This window comes from Triplophysa rosa, linkage group LG19, assembly GCF_024868665.1.
Source record: "Triplophysa rosa linkage group LG19, Trosa_1v2, whole genome shotgun sequence".
NCBI lineage: Eukaryota > Metazoa > Chordata > Actinopteri > Cypriniformes > Nemacheilidae > Triplophysa > Triplophysa rosa.
In genome coordinates this window covers 7,943,811-7,968,561 of record NC_079908.1, presented here as the reverse complement: position 1 = coordinate 7,968,561, position 24,751 = coordinate 7,943,811, and the positions used below count along the sequence as shown (strand labels likewise).

The 24,751-nt window shown below is 39.5% G+C and overlaps 2 protein-coding genes across 3 annotated transcripts; both read left to right on the top strand.

The window, feature by feature from the left end:
* Window positions 1-2,609: 2,609 nt before the first annotated feature.
* Window positions 2,610-6,861, top strand: dynll2b (dynein, light chain, LC8-type 2b). Its single transcript, XM_057360111.1, has 3 exons — window positions 2,610-2,776; window positions 5,327-5,463; window positions 5,651-6,861. The coding sequence occupies exons 2-3, from the start codon at window positions 5,332-5,334 to the stop codon at window positions 5,786-5,788; spliced, it is 270 nt and encodes an 89-aa protein (XP_057216094.1). The 5' UTR covers window positions 2,610-2,776; window positions 5,327-5,331; the 3' UTR covers window positions 5,789-6,861.
* An 847-nt stretch (window positions 6,862-7,708) lies between these two features.
* Window positions 7,709-18,945, top strand: heatr6 (HEAT repeat containing 6). Of its 2 annotated transcripts, XM_057361062.1 has the most exons (20): window positions 7,709-8,055; window positions 8,278-8,385; window positions 8,461-8,601; window positions 8,686-8,801; window positions 9,339-9,453; window positions 9,538-9,639; window positions 11,054-11,197; window positions 11,336-11,589; window positions 11,698-11,875; window positions 11,952-12,158; window positions 12,247-12,346; window positions 13,151-13,512; window positions 13,636-13,758; window positions 16,071-16,157; window positions 16,234-16,368; window positions 16,466-16,588; window positions 16,960-17,084; window positions 17,174-17,270; window positions 17,647-17,851; window positions 17,962-18,945. In XM_057361062.1, the coding sequence occupies exons 1-20, from the start codon at window positions 7,768-7,770 to the stop codon at window positions 18,594-18,596; spliced, it is 3,645 nt and encodes a 1,214-aa protein (XP_057217045.1). In that variant the 5' UTR covers window positions 7,709-7,767; the 3' UTR covers window positions 18,597-18,945. The 2 variants fall into 2 exon arrangements, with proteins under 2 accessions (XP_057217045.1, XP_057217047.1); XM_057361064.1 differs by lacking the exons at window positions 7,709-8,055; window positions 8,278-8,385 and having other exon boundaries at window positions 8,567-8,601; window positions 8,686-8,721.
* Window positions 18,946-24,751: the final 5,806 nt, after the last annotated feature.

The window sequence follows — 24,751 nt, the reverse complement described above, 5'->3', positions numbered from 1 at the left end:
AGTGATTCCCAGCATGATTTGTGTGGGCTGGATAATGGAAATAAATCTCAAAATAACGTGTTATTTTATGTATTTATATCAAGATTACAACGGGAAGAGGCTTATAAATGTTAGTGTTCTGTTATTTAAATTTGTGCAGACGAGTAGAGCATTTGCTTAGGAGGAAAACAGACTAATTTCAAATCATATTTGACCTGAAGGCATTAAATTGGTAATACCTCAGCTGTAATTGGCTGTTGTTCCTTCATAACAACATTGATAATTGTTCAAAGCGAAACTCAACTAAAGATAAAATGGAATAATGAAAAATGAAGTTTTTTCCAAATTAATTGTTTTAAGTTTACTAAAGTTTAGTGTTTGGTGTTCTTTACTCAAAATAACTGAGTTTATCAACTCGGTTTTGAGGGAATAAGTTTCCACAAATTTGATCTTAATTTGATTTCAATTTATCAGGGTTTATGAAGCACTTGAGGTGTGTACATGGTTGTTTCAAAATTGTTGAAATATTTAACTTTTTTGGAACCACTATAGAAGTGTTAAGTTATGTTTTCCTTTGGTGTGATGCCCCGAAGTTATATTATTTTATAAAAAAACTATATGTTAAACTACACAATCATGGAAAATTATGCAAATTATTTTTGCTAACTGCTTTTGACAGGTTTGCTAGAAACAGCAAGGTCTGTTGAGACAAAAGGCTAAAACATCGTTCGGTGTGACAGATGTTGTCTACCGGTGTGACGGATAATGTCCTGTGACAACCGTACTGTCAGGACAAGGTCTTATTAAGAAGCATTTTAAACAATTGTATAATAATAACTAATTTCTTATTCATATTTGATAATTTGTGGTGTTCTCAAATGATATAGTTACATTAATTACAATTTTTCTGATGTTTTGCAGAAAATGTATCGTTGTAAGTATCATAAAATAAATGTGATACTTCTTTGGTTTTGAGAAAGAAAGAATTGAGGGAGAAAAATGCAGCCTTATACTTAATTAACATTTTAATGAATATAGTTTGAATATCAATTAGTTTGGCTGTGCTGTGCAGTAGGAGACACTAGAAAAGTTTCAGTAACATCCTGAATGACTGACATAGAAAATGTTTCTACACTTGGGGGAAACAATTTGGCTTTTTTCTTACTTTTTACTTTAGATTGTAATGTATTGTCTATGAATTAAATAAATAAATAATTAAAAAGTGTAATACCTCTCACTTTCTCATTTAATGCAATATACCATTTCTGTCCTTTAGTGTTACATAATGTCCAATGGTGTGACGCACATGAACCACAAATTTGTTTTTATCTCATAATATCTTAAAGAACAGTTTGGGTATTGCAGTAGGGGAGTTATAGTCATCACTCATCTTAAAATAGTATAATTTTCGAAAGGATGACAGCAAATTTTGTCTCATATTTATTGAAAACATGTAATGGGGGAAAATAATGTAATTCATAATTTCATGAGTAAATAAGAGTCTAATGAAGGATATAGATCTATCTCATGCTATTTGTATGTTATTAAGATTTTTTATTCAGAAATGGTGTTTAACAAAACATATTTTTTACTGCATAGCCTATTCGTCAACCACCCTGCAGCTGCAACCTAATGTATGAATGTTCACTTCATCAATTCATAAAAATGTAGATGTAATTTACCTTTTTAGAGTAAAATTCACAACCTTAATATTTACATTTTTTGGCAGTAAACACCATTTCAGTACCCACTACATGCATAAAAGGTTACATTTCTCATTGAATGTGATGAGCTGAATAATACAGTATATATGCTTATATGTTTCTTAATTGCAATACTGAACTGTTATTTTATTAAAATAACCCTTACATATACGTTTGTCCTCACCATATATATTATAAGAAAGCAGCTTCGTGGCTTAAAACCGAAACAATTACCTTGTACAACCAAATAATAAAATACATTTCTTTACCACTGATATCAAACATCAACATAATAACAGAAAATTCTGTGTTCTTAGTTTATGGCTGCCTTGAGACACCCGTTTATCAAAACATACCAAACCAGCATATGCTGTTTTTTTCAACAATAAGCTGTTTCCTTATAATGGACTTCTATGCGGGAAACCGTTGCGTGCTACAGTCAAGCCTTAATGAACATGGGTTAAAAATGTTGAATGACCATGGGATACTGAAATCACAGTTGTCACCTAGCTGGAGACTCAATCAGGTAGGTAACGTTACTCCAGGCCATTCCGTTGGGTCGTTTCTTCAGTCATAGAAACTGCACGGAGTCTCCCACCTAATACGGCTCGATTTTTCTATGTATATTGCTCTGTTGAACGGTAAAAGTGGTTTTATGTAGACCATACTGGCTAACGCCATGCATTTCCAATGAAGGGGAAAAGAACGCTCTCTTTCCCCCAACGCCGACTCCGCCCCAGACCGCGCCCCCAGCTATGACACGATACCGACGGTGGACGTGAGAGTCCGGGTCCAGCATGGGCCCAGTTAGCACCGGTGCATTATGGGATGAAATAAAATGCGGGCAGTGGGAAGCTAGTGTAAAACGCTCGAACTTGCGGGGTGAGGCTGTGAAGAAACCAATCAGAGAGCCGGTGCAGTGCGGTGGGCGGGGCACGCCGGGTTTCGTGACGCGCGGTTGGATGTGAGTTACGAGGGCAGCCGCATGGGTAGAGTTACGATTTAAATAGTGGTTAGTGAAGTCAAGCGTGAAGCACAGCGGCTCAAGAAAAGCCTGAACCAAACAGTTTCCTAGTGTAAAAACACCACAAGAGGTGAGCAATGTGGATTTTATTTCCTGTGCATGCATCCGAAGTCTTGTACGTGTAGTCTATGAGGGAAATTACGCATGTGTTTATTTGCATACATTTTGACAAGTTCGCTATTAAGCGCGGTTGCATCATGGGCACGCTGCGTCTGTCGGCGTTTTTACATCTAGTTCGCATTACATATGCATATCGTCATTGTTGACGATAAAGACGTAATGGCGAAAACAACAGAAAACGCTGCGTAAAGCGTTTCAGTGGGAGATAAATGGGGCGGTGGCGTGACATGAAAGTTAGAAGTGCTCGCCGTCTGGAGAGAAAGGCTGTTATGTAATTCTGCTAATGATGAGAGAGCGTTGAGAGCAGATGCTGAGGACATCACGGCCGTATGGCCTCAGCCCTGGACACCAGAGGCCAGACAGAGGTTTTATGTTGACACCGGAGCCCTTAGGTGAAAGTTATTTTAACGTGAAGTTAAATGGCCACCGTCTGTAGTAACCTCAGTATGTAATGTGGGGTTATATCAGCCCTCTCAATTTATAAAGACAGACACCTGTGTAAATTATTCATTGTCCTTTGCAGCCTAATTTACACTCCTGCTCCAATGAAATTTAAGCCTTAATTTATGCTTTAATCTTCTTACTTGTGCAACTGCATAGTTTCCCATATTTTACACACACACACACACACCTAGATTATAGTAGGTCTTTGTAAGAAACAATAGCCAATATGGGTATATTTTTCCATTCACGAACCCGCTAAAATGGTTGATTCCTGTTACAGATTTCCACTTTGTCATAGTTTACTTTGCAAACAGTACAACACGGTTAATAATAAATGCTGATAAAAAATATTAAAATAAAAATAATACAACAAGCTTTTTCCTAAGCATTTTATCATCCTTGTTTTTTTCTTGTTTTCATGTCATGATTTGGTTATTGTCAGGAATACTTAAAGGAACAATACGGCATTTTTAGGAGGCTCTTTTGACAGAAATGCAATATAATATACAAAACTATTTCTTCAGAGTTGTTTAAAGACCTTATGTAATGAACCATTATGTTTGTAATACCTTAGAATAAGCTGTTTATATCTACATACGGAGCGGGCCTACATGCATTGAATTCGCCGCCATGTTTTGTACAGCAGCCCTAAACGGACAAACAACTCTACAACGCGCGTTTCCTCTTCCTCTCCGCTGCGGTATCGTGGTGAAACGGATCACGGGATGATCCGTACGGATCGTGCTGTCCGGTGCGGAACGCATGTGACCCGCGGATTAACTGAAAGTTTATTCATCATCGAGTAAAACGCGCTCTCTCTCGCTCTCCAGTATCTGGACGAGTACAATATTAAAGCGGTTCCAGATAAACAATGACGCTCAAAACTGCTCCGTCACACAGCTAACATTACACAACAACATATCTTTGTATGTTAGTATGTTACTCGCATACTGATCCGAATCAAAGCATCATCCTCGGGGGTGATTTTTAGACGATCTTTCTCTCCAACGTCTCTCTGCTGGAAAGTATCTCCATAGATATCTGTGAGTATCTCTGCTAAAAGCCTTAGTGCCGCGGGTCTTAACGCGTCTCTGCTGTAAAGCCTTTATAATATTAACGCAGGTCCTAGCTCATGCCTGACTTTATCCTTCTTTTTAAACTTAAAATCCACAAACCTTTTATTTTATGTAATACATAAGTCATAGCTCTTTCTACAGTCTTTCTAATACCCGCAAAATCTTTTCCCTGCGTCAACATGAGAACGACATCTTTTTGTACTGTGGTGGCCACCGTCGTGTTTGGACTGAGCGATTCGTGGCAAATCTATAATACAACGCTAGTGGCCGCTGTTAATCACAACTGCGCCTGTAAAATAGGCCTTTAAGGGCCAGTTTCAAAGACTTAACTTCAGCCCGGATCATACATTAGTTAAATTTGAGTATTTAAGAAAAAAAGAAAAAAGCATTAATGGCATGCATCTTGAGACAAAACAATGGCAGTGAATATTTATTAATACATGCCAGGGCAAGTTATTTCCAGTTAAGAAAACTCAAACATTATTTTTTGTCTGTGAATTCGAGGTTTCACTTCAGTAACTTAAGATGGAAAAATATGTGATTTCTACACTTTGTCATACATCCTCTTACTGTTAGATTTCATCAATCTTTTCCCTCTCCTGGGCCCAACACAGAGTGCATGAGAGTCCTGAAGAGGGAGCTGATTGAGGTGGCCTCCTTTTTGTCAAATCATGACTGCACGTTTCTTTTTTCGTAGATGCACTAGTTCTTTAATAAGCTGATTGGAAAGGTAGATGACTCCGTAAACTCAGACAGGTTCACAGCAGGCCATTCTCATCTGTTTCTGATAAAAAAAAACTGATCGTAAATCCAGTGGCTCTGTTTGTAAGCAAAGGCTTGCTCTGTTTTCTTTGGCCTGTTGCAAATATTTACAGTATTTGAAATGACTTCCAAATCTTTCATTGACAATTCTCAATGTATTTTCTGCTTTCGTATACCCCGACTTATGTGAATAAAGTTTTCTTTCGTTGTATTCACAGCTATCATGACTGACAGGAAGGCAGTAATAAAGAATGCTGATATGTCTGAAGACATGCAGCAGGATGCAGTGGATTGTGCAACACAGGCCATGGAGAAGTACAACATTGAAAAGGATATTGCTGCTTATATCAAGAAGGTTATTCACAAAATATTTATAATTGACAATACAACATGCTTCAAAATAAAAGCAATAATATTCTAATATCTCGGTGCTTATTTTTGCTTTGGTTCTTGCGGAAAGAAGTCTTTTTTTAGAGGTCATGTTTGTTTGAGAATATTGGTGGTCCCACTCAAATATCTGTTTGTTCTTGCTCTTTCAACAGGAATTTGATAAGAAGTATAATCCGACATGGCATTGCATTGTGGGACGGAACTTTGGCAGTTACGTGACGCATGAAACGAAGCATTTCATCTACTTCTACCTGGGTCAAGTGGCCATTCTTCTCTTCAAATCGGGCTGAAAGAACATCTGTCATTTATGAAAGCTTGGACATCGGCTCCAAAACTGGACTGTGATGCACTGATGGCTTGAGCCACTCTCAGATACATACACACAGACACACGCATACACACACACAACAAATGCTTACATTCTGTTCCACATACACATTCATGACTTTAGCTATAGAGGCTGTGCATAAATGCATAGGCCATGTATAATATTTAATTTGTATATGTGGCAATACAGTAACGTTTGCTTTCTGTAGTTGCACGAGTTGAAGCAACAAGATGATTTATGTTCATTTTTCCAAGTCCAGATTTGTTTTTGCACTGAAGTTGTACAAAATGCTTTAATCGCTGCCTTTAAATGATATTAAAGATTATGTCATACGTATTTTGCTTATTTGTGTAAAGCAATTATTTTTGCCTAAGCCGTGGTTGTTTTTTTAAACGCTAATTGTATGGTCTAAATTTAAATGCTTTGTGGATGATACTGTAAGATGGTCAGTTGTCTTCATTAGCTTTTCATGACATGCAGCTCAAAAGCTGAACAAACTTATCTGGATAGGAGAGCACTTTTCTGCTGAGGCAGGTAGTCAGGCTTGTCGAGTTTGGTTACTAATGAGCCGATCTGTCTGGAAACACTGGACCATTAAAGGGATACTATACCTACTGGATTTCACGGACAAGCATCTACAAAAGGCTTTTATACCTTTTTTGCCTTCTTGGGAAAGCAAGGGTTCTCCTCACAAACCTTTAGTCACAATGACACTAAATCTCTCCTAGAGGAATGGCAGACCTACTCCAAATATATTCTGTAGCTGTTTCTGTTTTGGATAAGCATCCTTGATAAGGGCTGGGTTTTGCCTTGTTGCTATGGATGATGTCAGCAAGTTTACTGACTATGCTCACAGTGGCTGGCTGATAGGAGATGGGTCTCTGTCAGTCATTTAATCATAAAAATATTAAAAAATGAGGTATCACGCTGATGTATTTAAATTAAGATCTTAAAATAAAATTGTAGTCATATTCAAATATAGTTGTTGCCATATTCAAATTAAGATTATAAAATATACGCCTAAGTTACTTTTTTTTATTGTGCATTCCAATTCATATTAATCAAACTGCATTTGTTTTTTGATTAAGTAATAACACAATAAAAACATGATTACACAATAAAAACATGATTTTTAAGTAAAAAAAAATGTTTTTGCAAATAAAACAGATAACATTATTATTCCTGCAAAGCGTGCATGTACTGTACTGTATCATTTAATGAAGTGCCATTCTGTTTATTGAGCAATTATTCAGATTGTTCACATGGATTTAGCCCTTCATCTTCTAATACAACCCTTGTGAAAATTAACCATAATTTTTCTGTAGTACCCATAGTTGTTTTTAATCATAAACTTGCTCTTACTATAGTAACCATAGTTTAACCATGATATTTCTAGTATTTATATATACTGTATAGTATGAAATGTATGTATATATATATATATATATATATAATTTATTTGAATTAATCAACCATAATACAATTATAAAAAGTATGGAAACAAAACGTAGTTGGAGTTTTACTAAAATAAAAACGTAGCAACAACATAAACAAACATTTTGTGTCATTGTGTGACCTAACTTCCGGTTGGTAGACCTCCTCAAAGACTCAGAAACTGTAGTTTTAATTTAATTTAATGCAATTAATTTATAATAAAATATTAATACAAATTAATATTAATAAAAATATAAAATAAATTGTTACAATATAGCCACTAGCCAGACCGATAACTAAACACAAACCGGAAGTTAACTTCGGGCCAGGCGCGAGCGTCCGATGAAACATACATAACGGTCGAATACAAACGTGGAAGTAAATTAATAAAAATAATTCGCGAATAAAAACGAACGTAAAACTTTTATTTTGAAAGGAGAACTTCCGATCGACCTAGGATGTGGATGTTGGTTGCCATAGTAAAGCCGCTATTTAGACACTGTAAAGATGGCGGGTAAGGCAAAGCTCTTTGATTCCAACTGTAACTTTTCATCTAACGTTAATCGTAACGCGGACGGATTTCAGTCCAGATCATCCGATAATGCGTTGAGGTTTACGTCACCATCAAAGGCGCAACATACAGAAACGCAGGATCAGATCGGTCGCTGCTTTAATAAACTGAGATCACTGAGGCCCTCTGACAACCCGACTCTAAAAACTGAGCTTAATTTACTATTCGACCAGCTGATTTCAGAAAACTACATTAACATCACTCATGACAACATTCATCCACAGGTATGAATCAGTTTTGTAATGTTTTACTAATGCGTAAAGTTACATTGCATGCGCCTTACAAGTGCTGTCAGCTACGCCTTTGCTGCCCAAAATGTTGTCTATATGAACGTTAGAATCCCACATAAGCAGCAAATCTATGAAGTGTCATCATACAAGCCTGTTACACCTTAAAGCTGTCCAGCAGATACGCATGTCACTAAGTTTAGATGTTATTTTCAATAGGTTGTGTGTGAGCTGCTTGTGCACACAAGCCGTCTGGTTCCTCTCAGCCAGGAGCATCTGGTCATCAAACTGTGCCAATTGATTCATCAGCTTCTAAACCAAATGCAGGTGTGTAGCGGTCACATTAAAGACTCTGATGGCTCCTTATTCTGATAGGTAACCCACATTACTGTTCAATCACAGGTAATAGTGGATGAGCAAACACTTGATGTTTTGGTGTCATACTGCACGCGTGCTCTGAGGACATGCAGCTCCTGGACTCACCCAGAAGTGATGCTCTCCCTCTCATCACTGGTCTATGGCAATGGATACAAATGTCAGTGGGTAAGAGTGACTGATCTGGTAACTAATCTTATCGAATACAACAAAAATAAGTTAATATTAACAATAATAATAATTTTCCTGTAGCATCTTCCAGATCTTCTTGGAGAAGCTGGTGTTCTGGTGAGATACAGTGATCCTGTTCAGCCTGACATAGAACTGCGTCGCTCTGCTGTGCATTGCATAGCTAATCTATGCCTTAGGTGGGCTGCATCTTTTCTTACTGGTTGACTACATTCTTTTAATGCAGAATGAAGTCAAATCATTTCAAGAGTTCGATTTTAATTGGCTTGCGTTCTTATTGGCACTGTTTTAAAGGGAGAGTTCACTCGAAAAGAGAAATTCTGTCATTGACTCACCCTCGAGTTTTTCCAAACCTGTATATTTTTGTTCTGTTGAGCACAAGAGAAGAGACTTTGTGGAAAGTGGAAAACGAAGTAGTTTTGGGGCACTACTATGGTAGTCAGTATTGACCCAGAACTGTTATAAACACATTTATACAGGTTTGGAACAAAATAACAGAATTGTTATTTAACTGTCCCTTTAAGACATGACTTCTATGCTTGGTTACCTGCTAATGCAAAATGTGATAAATAAATGGTTATTAAGATATGTCACACTGTATGCTTGCTCCAGTTTTGAATAGTTTTGAACAAGCTACTGCTATTCTTTATAAAGTAAAAATTAGACACTTCTATTCTTCTGTACAGTGAAATGATTTACACTTGTGTGCTCTGTAGTGTTTCTGGTCAGCCATATTTAGAGGATCCATTTAAAGGTGTATGCTATGGAATCCTTCTGCGGACACTACAGTCCCCAAAACCGCCCAATGTGGAGGATATCATCTTCTGTACAGTCAGTACTCAATGTTTATGTTGACACTATATTGCCCGGATTGTTTGTAATCTTGCAGGTTTACGTATTCTATCTCTGTTTCAGTTATTGCATAGTGCTCTGAGAGGAATGCAGTGTTTTCTTAATGGGGGAAAATGGAAAGCTGTGCCAAACCAGGATCTAGGCACCTTACTGGCTGTGTTTAAAGTAAATAACAATTCTATATGCATTTCAATTGACATTTATTCGTTTGGCAGACTCTTTTATCCAAAGCGACTTACAAGTAGGAGAGCATGTAACATTTTGTCAACACGCTAAACACCGTTAGTTTACAAGGCCATGCTACTTGGAGGTTTAATGCTGGAGAAAGCAAGGGAAAGAATGAACAACAAGATTTTTTTAAATATGTTTTCATATGTATAGATTTACAGATTGGTTGTGCTTTATTAAAGGGGTCATATGACAGGGCTAAAATGAATATTATCGTATGTTTTAGATCAGGGGTGTCCAAAGTCAGTCCTGGAGGGCCGGTGTCCTGCAAAGCTTAGCTTCAACCCTAATCAAACACACCTGAACAGCTAATCAAGGTCTCACAAAGCAGACTAGAAACTTTCAAACAGGTGTGTTGAGCCTAGTTGGAGCTAAACTCTGCAGGACAGTGGCCCTCCAGGACCGACATTGGGCACCCCTGTTTTAGATGTAATGCAATGTGTATACACGATTTAAGGTTCAAAAACGCTGTATTTTCCACATAACGTGCATGTTTGTATCTCCTCTTTGCTCCGCCTCTCTGAAACGTGCAGATTTTTTAAAAAGCTCATCGCTCTGAAAAGCGAGGTGTGCTATGATTGGCCAGTTAACCAGTGCGTAGTGATTGGTCGAATACTGCAAGCGTGTGAGGGAAATGTAACGCCTCTTACCATATTTGGAACATCAGGTTCCAACGCAATTGTACTGACAGGTACGCCCACCTTACTTGTTGTGTATACATTTGGGCGGTCTTGTGGTTACACGAGGTGTTTCAGGCAGGTCTGGGTGAGCATTCGCTTTTAGATAGAATGCATCTTTTGTTCCGACACTTACATTTTTGAATTTTACATGTCTAATACATGCATGGGCAACTTATAACACACCAAAGACACAGAAAAACACGTATTCGCGCCATATGACCCCTTTTAGTGAAATCTGTTTTTGAGGACTTTGGAAAAGAGTTTTGTTCTAACGCTTTTGTAATGTTCAAAATTAAAAAGGAAGTGTTGTTATGTTTTAATATAAATCAAATAAATAGTCTATAACCTTTAAGATCATTGAACCTTTTGGTGACCCTTTGAATTTTGAGTTGAATTTGATTTTGTCTCCTGCTTCTAAAATCCTAAATTGTTTGAAGTACATAGAACATTTTAACATTAACATCTATGCATTTGGCAGACGCTTTTATCCAAAGCAATAGTGCATTTAAGGTACATTTTATCAGTACTTGTGTTCCTTGGGCATCAAACCCCGCAACTACAGGAACACAATACAAGCAAATGTGTTAATAATTTTGCTCTTGTGCATTTTAATTTGATTCCGAATGTACAGGGACTCAATGTAATCTTTAATATGTGTTTGACCGTGGCAGAGATACATGTTCCACGGGCTGCCAGGAATAAATGTGGAAATGCCACAGGTGTTGTACCCAGCACCTCTTCCTCAGTACGAAACCCTTCCTGCTCCAAAACCCGAATCCTCGCAAGACTCAACTCCTCAGAAAAAAACTACTGGGGTGCGTAGCCAGAACATTACAGTTGATAAGTTAATGTGAACACACATAAAAAACATCATTTCTCCCTGTATTGAAAAGCGAGTATAAACATACAGCAGATAAATTCAAATCATATTTTAACTTTTTATCTCGAAGCAGAACAAGAAACGTAAATCTCGTGGGAAAGGGAAGAAAGCTGGAGCTGAGGGAACGAGGGGTGAGGAAGATGGAGAGAGTGAAACTGGAGCAGGTGGTGTGGATCACCCGGCATGCAGCGTTTGGCCCCCTGGCATGCAATCTCCATGTGTGACGTCTCCATCCAGAGTGACTCCACATCTCCACTCCTCCTGGATAAAAGGAAGTTCTGACTCTGAATTCTCCGACCCTGAGGGAGGAATGCAAACTAAACTCAGGTTTGACCCTTGGACATTGTCCTCAAAGCTTTCTTACCTTATGTCAAATAATAAAACATTTACTAGTAGTGACCTAGAATATAAATGTATATTTTTGGTGTCATCTAGGTTATATCAAGCGCGTGTGCGTCAGAGTGCGCTACAGTGTTTCCTAGGTGTGGTCAGATGTGTTGAAAAACGTGTCCTCTATGGCTACTGGTCATCCTTCGTTCCTGATGCTCCTGGGATTGGAGGTCCTCCTCCTCTCACTCTCTTGACCATTGCTTTGAAGGATCCTTCTCCAAAGGTAACACAAGCCTACTGATTTCATTTCTTTCAGTATGGCTGCTGTTTGGTTTATGACGCACATCTTTCGCTCTCAGGTGCGGGCCGGCTCGCTGCAGGTTCTGTCAGCTCTACTAGAAGGTTCACGACAGTTTCTCTCCACCGCCGAAGACACCAGCGCACCCCGCCAGGCCTTCACGCCTTTCTCTGCCACGTTAGCTGCCAGTATCAGAGAGCTACATCGCTGCTTACTGCTAGCGCTGCTCGCAGAGTCCTCATACCAGACTCTCACTCAAGTCTTGAAAGTAACAGAACCTAAATAAGAGTAAATAAGTGATTCTCACAGCTGTTTTTCCACACTGAATATGGAAATGTTTGTGTTTTTTTACTTAGTGCCTTGCTCACTTGGTGTCCAGTGTGCCTTATAACCGTCTAAGACCAGGCCTGCTGAGTCCACTATGGAAACAGATCCGTCCATATGTGCGTCACAGAGGTAATAATACAAAACCAGGGACAGTTCTCCCAAATATTTTGTCATTTATTCACCCTCATGTTGTTTCAAACCTTGCCTCAGTCGAATTTTGCATGTAAAGAGCAGCATCAAAATTCTTCGACATTCTTCTCACTTGGTTTTCATAGAAGTTACACAGAACTGACCAAAAGTAAAAATGTGACCTCTGCCATTTATTTCAGAGGTGTTATAGTTTTCAGTTTTATTGTAGTTTCATTAATATTTTAATATTTTTATTTGAGTTTTCAGTTTATTTTTTATATTGTTATGCAGGTTATCTAAAATAAAATAAAATAAACAAACAAATAAAATAAAACTAAATTGAACTTGTATAGCATCATAAAAAACTAAGCAAATAAAATAAATAAAAAACAAAACAAAAATAAAATAAAGGTAAAGGTAACTTATATACAGTAGCAATGTACAAAACTAAGCAAATAAAAAAAAAATAAAGGTAACTTGTATAGCAATTTACAAAACTAAACAAATAAAATAAAGACAAACTCAAATAAATCTAACTTATATAAAAAATATATTTTAAATATAATATAAAAACTAAACAAATAAAATAAATAAAAAACAAATATATGAATCAACAATATAATAATAACTTCTGGGGGCAATAATAGCAACAATTGCACTTTCTAGATGTCACCTTTGGCCACTGCAGACTTTGAAATGACACAGGTCAATAATTAATTACAGAATTTTCATTTTTGAGATAATTACCAACATCAAACCAATCCAAATATTCATCATCATCTGTCTTCCTCCCGTTCTCATTAGATGTGAACGTGCGTGTGTCCAGTCTCACTCTCTTCGGTGCATTAGTGTCAACTCAAGCCCCTCTGCCTGAGATCCATCTGCTATTACACCAGCCTGGCTCCACGTCCAGCCACAGCACACCAGGCATCACCACACCTCAGGAGCTGTCTCAAAACTGGAGACAGCCGGTACGAAGAGAGGAAGAAACCTCTTCATCTCCAGGAGGAGGAGCTGAGGGTGCTGCGGAGGGGCAGTGTTGGCTCCTGCAATTGTGTGTGGCTCTGATCACGCAGCCCCGCGAGGAACCCTGTTCTGATAGTGATGCTGGGGGGTCTGGCGCTGCCGCGCTCGAACCGTCACCTGTTCGACTTGAAGCACTGCAGGTGAGGCTTCTGTTGGTCTGCAAAATGTATAAGTATACAGTACATGTAAAACCAGTCACATAAGGATTTGTGTGAAAGCAGCTTATTTTTGTGCCTGATAGTTTGTGTGTGGGTTTATTTCAGGTTTTGGCTCATCTGGTAAAGGCTTACTTCTCATTGGTTCAGGCATCTCTTTTGGAGCTGGGGCAACTCGGCACCCGCTGTCTTACAGAGCCGGACCCTTCTGTACAACTGCACGGCACTAAAGTATCAAATCATTTCTTTCGCATTCCTTATTGTTTATTCCTCATACATTTTTTGTATTAAATAGATATACAATTTTTTGTATGCAAATGTTTCCTATCGTGGGACGGCAACAATTTAGAAAAAAACGAACAATGAAGATACATCTCTCTTATGCTATTTTATATGATAAATATAAAAAGTACTGTTTGTTTATTACATTTTTCTGTCACACCATAGGACACATTTATTTGTCAACTACCCAAATGTAAACTTGACAGGGAAAAGATCTATTTCCTATATATGCTAAATACAGTAGGTAGTCAACCAGAATGCTCTCTACCACCGCGTTGAGTTCATTATAAATTCATTATTACATGACAGGAGGCAACACATAACAGAAAGTAAACTGCACTAGGCAAAAAAATTACATAAATTATTATTAATGAGCTAGAACAGGCCCGTGTGAAGACATGAACGAATTTATAGACCGTTTCATCGTTATTAAATAAAAGTGTGACGAAATAGTGTATTGACCTGCGTTTAAATGACAAGCATTGAAATGTTGTATTCTCTCCATGTCAGCAGGCTACAGGCTTTTAAAAACAGATTCCACTTCTCAGTTGACGGGGGACTGGGAGAGGTGTGAATGTCTCGCTTTTTGAAAGAGCAGAGTTTAGAATTAATGTCTTACCTGCAGGGTGACAAATAAACGTAAGATGCCGTAACACTGATAAGACACTTAACTCCAAACATAAACGAAACATCTTTGCCAAAATATGCTTTTTATGATCATATTGCTCCTAACATATCACACTTAAACAACATATTTCCGATGATTAATTAAACCTGATATCAATTATAGCATACATTTAGTTTCCTAAGCCCAAACTGCGCTAGAAATCCCCTTTTAAATGCTGCTTCATGCGAATTGCAAGAGCGCCGTCTCACATTGAGCCTTGCAAGTCATTCAAGAACCGAATTATTTCGGCACGTAGCAGTTTTAAAATGTATTGCAAATAAGATGTTTATCTTGTCAGAAGATGAGCTACAAAACAAATAGACCGTTTCTGATATTTTGGTTTCTAAAACGAATGATAAGAGAGGTGTCAAACAAAGAAAGAAAGAAACAATGTTTCTTCAATGTTTATGTAACCTGCGGTTCCGGTGGCTATCCAAAGATCTCATCACGTCCTGTTTAATGCATATATTTCACAACATGCTTTCATTTGGTAAACTGGATCAACAGTTTCATTTTTAATATTTGATAAGTTTTGACCGACCACGCTTTCAAGACAATACAATTCGTGAATGGGGCTTGTCTCTGAACGCGCACTTGCTGCGGCTGCCACATTTAAAAGAACTTTATAAAGCCTGACATTATGAAAAAGCCTACTGCAGAGACATATCCAATCCAATCCACTTTATTTATATAGCACAATTTTAACAAACACAAGGTTTCCAAAGTGCTGTACAAGCAATAAAACAAAATAAATAGATAACACAATAGAAGCACCATAAAATATGAAGTACACAGTAAAAGAAGATGAAAAATATGCATGTATACACATAAAATCAACACTCTACCTGGTGTCAAAAAAAAATCAACATTTATGACAACATATCCCCAATGTATGTGAATGTAGCCTACCAATATGTATACGTGAATGTTTATAACTTAATCCCGGGTTAACATCGGAGAAACCCAGCTGTGTTTGCAGTGGTATTTATTCCATATGGGGGATATATGCTGATAATCCAACGATATTATAGAGCACATTCGGTTTTAAAGGAAATAAAGCATGTTAGAGTTGCCATTTTTTATGAATGACGCGCATCGCAATACACACGAGCAAACATGCGCAGAGTTTTGCACAGGCACTCTGATCTCGCTCGCTGTATTTCTCAATTTGCACAAAACACAGAGCGAACACAAACATCAAAGCTCTGCATGCAACCCAGCATTAAATGAAAACACTCCTTAAATATTGAAAATGATTCAAACCGAATAACGTGTTAAATGAAATTATGTATTTATGACTAGTATTAAATATAATTAATAGTACCTGTGTATTTAAGTTTAAGCTGTGTAGACAGCGTTTGTCTTTTACGCCTAAACGTCTTAACTCTAGCCCATCTGCTGAGTGAGGCAATGAGTTTGACGCGTCAACTCGCGCTGAGTTAAGATCTGTGAATAGACTGCCACTCAGCCGTAAACAAGAGTCATCACGCATCAAAGAGGTACCGCCGCAGAGACGGCGACGGCGGAAGGCTCATTCTGGTTGAGTACCTACTGTATAACATCTATAACATTCTTGTTTTGTGTCTTTTCCCAGCTTCTGGAAGAACTGGGGACATGCATTATCCAGCACTACAGAGCTGATGTTGATACTCGCAGTGCCAAACGTGTGCCAGTGTGCCAGGTAACCAACAGTGAACTAAAAACACTTGTTAACAGTCATGATTGTGAATGTAATGCTGGTCTGTTGTCCCTGACAGGTGGTTCAGTTCTGGTCAGAGGTCTTGGGTGGTCCGCTGATCGGAGCCTTACAGAATGAGCAGCACCCCACCCTACAGACCAGCGCGTGCGACACCCTCTCCTCCATCTTACCTCAGGCCTTCAGCCAGCTGCCCGTGAGTGTGTTGAGCGAGCGTGTTTGGAGAGCTTATGATAAGATTGAGATAAATGTGGACGCGGTTTATGTGTGAATGTGTGCATCAACATTTGCAGGATAAGACACAGGTGCTGTGTATCACGATACTGTTGGGACTGACGTACAGCGACAACTCTCTGGTCAAAGCAGCGGCGGTCAGAGCTCTGGGGGTTTATATTCTGTTCCCCTGTCTGAGAGAGGTAACAGATGAAATTAGTCAAATACAATGTGAGCTTCATAATAGCATCTGTAATGTGCATTCAGCTTCCACAAAAAAGAATTTTCATTTGATAAGGATGTAATGTAACTATCAATAAAGCAGGTGTTTTGATGAATGTTGGTAACCAAACAACACAACAACACAAAACCACTGAGACATCTTTTGTGTTTTACAGAAGAAAGATTCATATACAGGTTTTGAATGACATTAGTGTGAATAAATGATGTTTGAGTGAGCTATTCCACTAATGGCGGTTAATAACCCCTTTATATAGCCCATAATAACCTCACAAAAATGCTACTAGCCACATTTGCTAATCATAATTCTAACTGTTATGTGTCACCTTCACAGGATGTGATGTTTGTGGCAGACACAGCCAACGCCATCCTCACTGCTCTGGACGACCGCTCGCCCAACGTCCGAGCAAAGGCCGCTTGGTCGCTCGGCAACCTTACCGACACGCTCATCGTCAACATGTGAGAGTCAAACATTCACAATAGCATGCATGTGTTTATGTAAAAAATCTAGCTGGATGATATAGTTTTGGTTCTGTATCCTTTTGTAGGCAGTCAGTGGGGCTGGAGTTTCAGCAGGAGTTCTCTGATATGCTGCTGCTCAACATGCTCAGATCGGCCACTAAAGCCTCGGGAGATAAAGACAGGGTACGTCCAGGGTGACAGATAAAACTTAGTATATTTCATGTTATCGTGGCTCAAACCTTAAATTGAAACTAAACCTCAACCTTAAATATTAAACCCAAGTGTGCCATTTATCCCAATTTATCATGTTTGTGGTGTGAAGATGAATACAGATTTTCACACCACAGTCTTTTATTATTTAGATGATTTCTTCAAGATCAAATTTAGCCTTGTTGTATTGTTTTTTATTTTACCTTCTAGAGATAGTAATCAAATCTTTATTTGATTAAGAAGCAATTTATTTAACGCCCTTAAAAGGGTCTTCAGGTGTCTGTAAATTTAATGACTGTGCCAAAATAAAAATGAATTGTAAACATGATAGTGGCTTTGTGTGTTACAGGTAAAGAGCAACGCCGTTCGTGCGCTGGGGAATCTGCTGCACTTCCTGCAACCGGGGCATCTGGGTAAACCTGTGTTTGTTCAGCCTCTTCAGGAGGCCATGAAGGCACTGATCGATACGGTTAGAGGGGACGCTACCATGAAAGTCCGCTGGAACGCCTGCTATGCACTTGGCAATGCTTTTAGAAATCCCAACCTACCATTGGGTAAGTAAAGATACACAAAAGCATAATCGCTGGTTTCTGAAGTTTATAAGATGATGAATTTTACATGACACACACAATTTTACATCTTATCTCTAATATTTTCCCATTAGGTATGGCTATCTGGTCAAATGAGGCTTACTCTGCCCTATCCCACGTCGTAACTTCCTGCAAGAACTTCAAAGTACGCATCAAATCCGCCGTTGCGCTTTCCATCCCAGTGACGCGAGACCGCTACGGAGACGCTTGCATGTTCGCCGAGGTCTGGCGCGCTTTGGCACAGGCACTTGAACATAGTGAAGAAACCGAAGATTTCCTCGAATACCGTTACTGCGCTAGTTTACGCACTCAGCTCTGTCACGCTCTCCTACATCTACTGTCTATATGCGCCCTTGATGACCTTCCAGCAGTGAGGTCATCACTGAATGACCAATCAAGACCAATCCTAAAAGACTTCCTAGTTCGTTACCTTAGCGATAGGGGTGTGGCTTTGGTTGCCGGGGGTGATGGCGCTGAGGAGGATTATACAGAGGATCAAACAGCGACTGGAGATGGATTGATGGTGCTCAGTGAGACATTGAGGAGACTGAAGGAACTCCAGCGAGAGGCTGTGACGGACAGCAGTGAAGACCTGAGGACTGTGCTTGATTTTCTGGAGGATGTAGTGAGAGATGCTGAGGTGATGAAAGAAGCAGATTGCAAAGTTTCTATTTTTACACACAGCGAAGCACCACAGAAATCAAATTGAGATGAAAGAAACACTCAGCTGTGATAAAGCCATATGACAAGATTGTATGACATTTAAGACAGTCTTTTTTAACTTAAATTAAAATCGAATTTGTATATATCGTAATGTTATTAAAACCTTGGACTACAGATTATGTGATGTGATCATTGTCCTTTAAATTCACAAGTAGTACATCATTAAGACCCATGCTGAAGCCACATAATTTTCGGCAAATTGCATTTTTAATCCACAAAAAAAACATTTTCTCTGTCCTCAAGAAATTTCCTTGTGCCTTCAAAATGAAGTCTCATGCTGCACATGTAAATATGCTTTTTATAAAAGGACTCAAAATATCAATAAAAAACCTTTGCTCTACATATTTGGCAACTCAATGGTCTCTTTTTTTCCTAAGTTGTCAGTAAAAACCTCAAATGTATTTGTGTTCTCAGTAATATTACTGTCAAATGAGAGAAACTTTCACAATTACACTGTATAGTTTTAATTTAACCTTTTTTTTATTCTACACATATTTCAGGTTGACTTTATGTAATAAATCAGAAGATTAGAGTCATCTTGCTTTACTACAGAATTAAACACGAGGGATCAGTTTTGAGTCCTGTACTATTTAGCATGTACTTTTTTCGCCTTGGTCTACTTCTCAGATCCCTGGATCCCTGGGTTTCGCATAATTTTAAAATTCTCGTGCTTACCTATAAGGCCTTGCATGGCATAGCGCCACAAAACCTGTCTGCACTTTTAACTGTATACACCTTAAGTCGAAATTCTTCTGATTCTGGCTTGTTAATTGTTCCTTCAACACGGTTACATTGTATGGTTGTCCGGGCTTTTTCCTCTGTGGCTCCAAAACTCTGGAATTCTCTTCCCATAGAGTTGAGATATGCAGACTCTTTTAGTGTTTTTAAATCTTCAGTTAAAACGTACTTTTCAGGCTGAAACAATTCTTGGCCACCATTGACTAGTAGGAGAAATGACAATGGTCCTAAAAAGTGCCTCAGAACTGTTTGCTTTCCTACATTCTTCAAAATATCTTTTTTTGTGTTTAACAGAACAAACACCTTTAGAAAGCAATTTTTCTGACTATGGTAGTCAACAAGCATTCTTCCAAATATCTTTAAGGTTCTGCGTCACACTAGTAGTTGTGGGTTTGTTGTTTGGCATGCACGTGTATTTTGAGCTTCTCAAAGATCAACATTTTCCAGTGCGTTCTCTGCTTTTGGTGATACTTGGCGTGTTTTCTGCTGATTTGCTGTTCTTGCGTGAAGGTGTTGAGACCGAACAGTGACCGGAAGGAAACTTGTTCGTTGACTCCTCCCGATCGTCCAAACATCTCCGGTTGCTTAAGCGATTAGAGCAGCACCACAGAAACACCTTTAGCGACTTGGTTGTATTCTACCGTTTACTATCTAGGCATGAATTCCCCAGTTGTTCTGCAGTTTGCTTCAACTTTCGATGCCTTTAACGATTATCAGCCCATAACATCATGGGCTGATATCGATGAGGAAGCCGAAGCTGATGCGTCCTACGACCACCTGGATATACCCTCCTGGGTCGTCGTGGATCTGACCGTAAAGGCTAAAGATCCCGAGCCCTCACCTCCAGTCCCAGCGAGAGCATGCGAGTGCATGCGAGCCCAATGGTAAGTCCGGCCTTGGTTACTGGACCCTTCCAGAAAAAACTGATATCTGCTGATGTCTGCTGTATTTGGTAAGTTACATTTAGTTTTTTTCTGACCAACAGTTTCAAAGCTCTTTTATTTTTCAAACTGTTTTGAAAATCCTAAATTTTGGTCTAATTTTTTACATCATTTAGATGAACAGTTGTGTCATTTATCTACTGTGATTTGTTCTCAACGGGTTCTGCACAAAGTCCGAGATTCTGTGGACAGGAAATGGGCCAAAACCCCCCACACCAGCTCCTGTACACACATTCTCATGTATTAGTGCTGCTTGAAAGTTTGCAGAAACTATACTTAAGGTACTGTATTTCTAGGCGTAAGGATCCTGCCTCAAGCCCGGTTGTGACGTGTGACATTCGGCCGAAACCTCCATCTAAGGCATCCAAATTTGTAATCGAGTTACCTCCAGCATTTGGTGAGTTGGATTACATTTTGTTCTCTCTGACCAGCAATTTAAATGCTCTTTTATTTTTCAAAACTCAAATTTTTTGGTATCAATCATTGTATGAATATGTTTGTCATTTCCATGCTGTGATTTGTTCTCAACAGGTTCAGCACATCAGCAGGAGAGGAGCAAACTGGAGACTGACGCCAACGAGGAGTTATGTGGGCTGCTGGAGCAACTACACCTGTCCGCAAAACCCCCAAATACAACAACACCAGCTCCTGTACCTCAGTGAGATGAAAAAATGTCTTGATTTATTAGTGCTCGAATGTTTGCAACAACAGTACTTAAAGTACATTTTCTTATATTTTTAGGTCTCATCCTCCTGCCTCAACCCCTGTTGAGACCTGTGACATCAACCCATCAGACAGGACGAAACCTCTTTCTGACGTATCGAAATTTGTTTTCAAATGACCTCCAGCATTTGGTGAGTTGGGTTACATTTTGTTCTCTCTTACCAGCAGTTTCAAAGCTCTTTTATTTTTCAAAACTCTTTTAAAAATCCAAATTTTTTATCAATCATTGTCTGAACATGTGTGTCATTTACCTGCAGTGTACAGGTACAGTGTACAGGTACAGAACATCAGCAGGAGAGGAGCAAAATGGAGACATTGAGGAGTTATGTGGGCTACTGGAGCAATAACACCTGTCCGCAAAACCTGTACCTCAGTGAGTTAAACAAATTCTCTAAAATTTGGAAGTGTTTAAATGTTTGCAAAAACTGTATTAAAAGTTGTTTTCTTGTATTTATAGGCATCATCCTATTTAAAAAGCAGTATCCCCGTCACACCAGCTCCTGTACCTTAGTGAGTGTAACAAAATGACTCAATTCATAAGTGCTTGAATGTTTGCAGAAACTTTAAGAAATTTTCCTTTTTCGGCGTAACGCTCCTGCCTCAAGCCCTGTTATGACACCGAAGCCTCCGTCTGACGTATCACAATTTGTTTTTAAATTACCTTCAGCATTTGGTAAGTTGGGTTACATTTTGTTCTCTCTGACCACCAGTTTCAAAGCTCTTTTATTTTTCAAAACCTACATTTTGGTCTAGTTTTTCATGTCAATCATTGGATGAACAGTTGTGTCATTTATCTACTGTGATTCGTTCACAACAGGTTCTGCACAAAGTCCGACATTCGTGGCAAAGGAAATGACCACAAATCCCCGCCACACCAGCATCAGCGTCTGTACCTCAGTGAGTTAAACACATTCTCTGAGATTTATAAGTGCTTGAATGTTTACAGAATCTGTATTAAAAGTTATTTTTCTTGTATTTTTAGGCATCATACTCCTGACACAGTTTTGTCATTTATCTACTCTGATGTGCTCTCAACAGATTCTACACAAAATCAGACATTTGGTGGACAAGAAATGGCCACACTTTAAAAAGTGTTTATTATGATTGCACTGAATCTGTGTTTCTTGTATTTGCAGCTAAATAACAGAGACGTGCCTGATACAGAGCCAAAGATTACAATCAAACCGCAGAACAAGCAACTAAATAAATAAATAAAACTTGCCAGCAATCTCCCTGATTTGTCTCAAATGCATCATGTAAGAACAGCCTCAAATAACTTGATGTTGTGACATAAACTTTGGATGTAATTTTTTCCAGTACTTTAGACTTAACATTAGGTTAAAGTGAAAACACAAGCACCATAGTATGACCACACTTAAGAAAGCAACAAGAAAATCTTGGTTCTCACAGTTATGGGGAAACTGCCTTTCCTTTACAGAAAAATAGTATCCATTACAGACACTATTTTTAATCAGACTTTAAGCCTCACCATAACACAGAGATAACACTTCTCAAGTGACAACAACCATCTTCAAGCATCTGAATATCTTTTCTAGAATTACAGCATCTGAATGCAGCTTTTTACACAATAGATCACACCATTTCATTTTAAACTCTTGTCATTGGCAGGTAGGCAGTACCTAGGAAATTAACTGTCACGAATCGTGGTGGGAAGAACCCAAGTGCAGGCAACGGCAGGGAAGGGGTTAACAGGGGTATTTTATTTTACAAACAAATAACAAAACAAAACTCCCTCGATGGGGAAAAACACTGACAAAGACAATGGGAATAAATGAAAACAGGAAACCACAGGAACCAAGGACTATTAACTAGACTATAAAACACTTGACTTAAACTGACATAAACAAGACCAACAATGACTCACGGTGGGAACAAGGAACATCGATTTGGACAGGTTTGAAAAACAACACGACATCACAGGTACAAGGAACGAACGTAATCCACGAGCAACAAGACAATGAAACATGAGGACTATTTAAAGGGTAGACAAACGAAGGATAAATAACGAGGGCAGGTGGGGAACATTAGACACGGCAGGAAAGCAATACATGAGATGAGAGGGGCGGGGCTAATGACAAGACACGAGAAAACACATGATATATCAGAAGATAAACATCCCATGGTTTTCTCACACAAAACCTAAGGCTTTGCCATGGCTCTGCTACAGGACCAAGAAAAACATGACTAAATGAAGCAGAGCCATGACAGAAGCCCCCCCTTTAATGAGCACCTCCAGGTGCTCACCAAGGGGTAGACGGACGAGACAAGACCGACTGGGTGACAGACAGGACAACGCAAAACAGAGAAAACAAAATCAACGGCAGACATGACAAAATAACAACAGGGCTTGGGTGGGAGAATAAAAATAACAAACATGGAAGGGGGGGTGGGGGAACAAAAGAGTCCATAGGAGGAAGTCCAAAGGGGTTGGGACAGGGTGGGACAGTCTTAATCCCCGGCTGCGCTCGAGGGCGCGGAGTCCTGGGGGACTTAGGGGAGGAAGTCCTGGGGGGGACCGCCGACTTGAGCTTCGGCGGGACAAGGCTGGGACCCGGCTGGAAGGCCGGCTGGACAGAGCTTGACTCCGGCTGGAAGGCGGGCTGGACAGGGCTTGACGCCGGCTGGAAGGCCGGCTGGACAGGGCTTGACGCCGGCTGGAAGGCCGGCTGCTGTACCGGCTGGAAGACCGGCTGGATCACCGGCTGGGACTCCGGATCGATCACCGGACTGGACGCCGGCTGGACCACCGGACTGGATGCCGGCTGCTGCACCGGACTGGACACTGGACCAGACTCCGGACTGGACGCCGGCTGCACCGGACTGGATGCCTGTGGCTGGGCAGGCCTGGGTGGTGCCCCCCTCCTCGGCTTCTTCTTCTTCTTCTTCGACCGGCCCACAGAACGTGTGGCCGGCTGCAGGGAAGCGGTGGGGGACACGATTCCGTGTTGGAGGAGTCGGACGGGGAGTCCCACGACTCCCTCCGTCCACGCCTACCACGGAGGCTAGCTGGTGGTGGAGTGACTGCGGGGGGTGAGGCGGATGGAGGTGCCGAGTTCCCCAGGGTAAGGGTGGCCAGGCGATCCTCCGAGACGGTAGTCAAGGGAGTGGATACCCAGTCTGGCACTAAAGGCCAGGGATCATCCTGGTTTCTTAAAGTATTGTATGTGTTTATATTATTGAAATTCTTTGTCATTTTGGAGTTTTGTTCTTCACGTGTTTGTTGTTTGTCTACTTAAATGTTTTGTGTAAAGTTGCTTTGCAAAAATTCATTTTGAAAAAATCTATGCAAAAGAAATAAAACTGAAATTTGAATTATTATGAATTGATTTTAGCCATCAGGTTACATTCAATTATAAATTAAAACACGTACTTGAAACAGCATGGTCACCTGCTCATCCTGTCTTAATGAAATAATAAAGGTAAACTAGTTTAGTCTTAATGAAAATAATAATGTTAAGAAGGAGAAGGAGCTCAGTCCTGAGATCATGGGAGGCTCGGTCCTGAGATCATGGGAGGAGTAGCATGGTGGACGGATGCCGCAAGTGCTGACATAAGAGAAAGGTACAGTAGGCGGCTGCTCAAATACATTTGGAAAATGATTGACAGGATGATCAAGCTCCTGCCTGGGGCTAAAAGGAACATCTAAAAAAGAAGGTTTGTTCCTCTGGCAGAAACTACTTTAAACCAATTCTACATTAAAACCATGGTTAATTTTCTA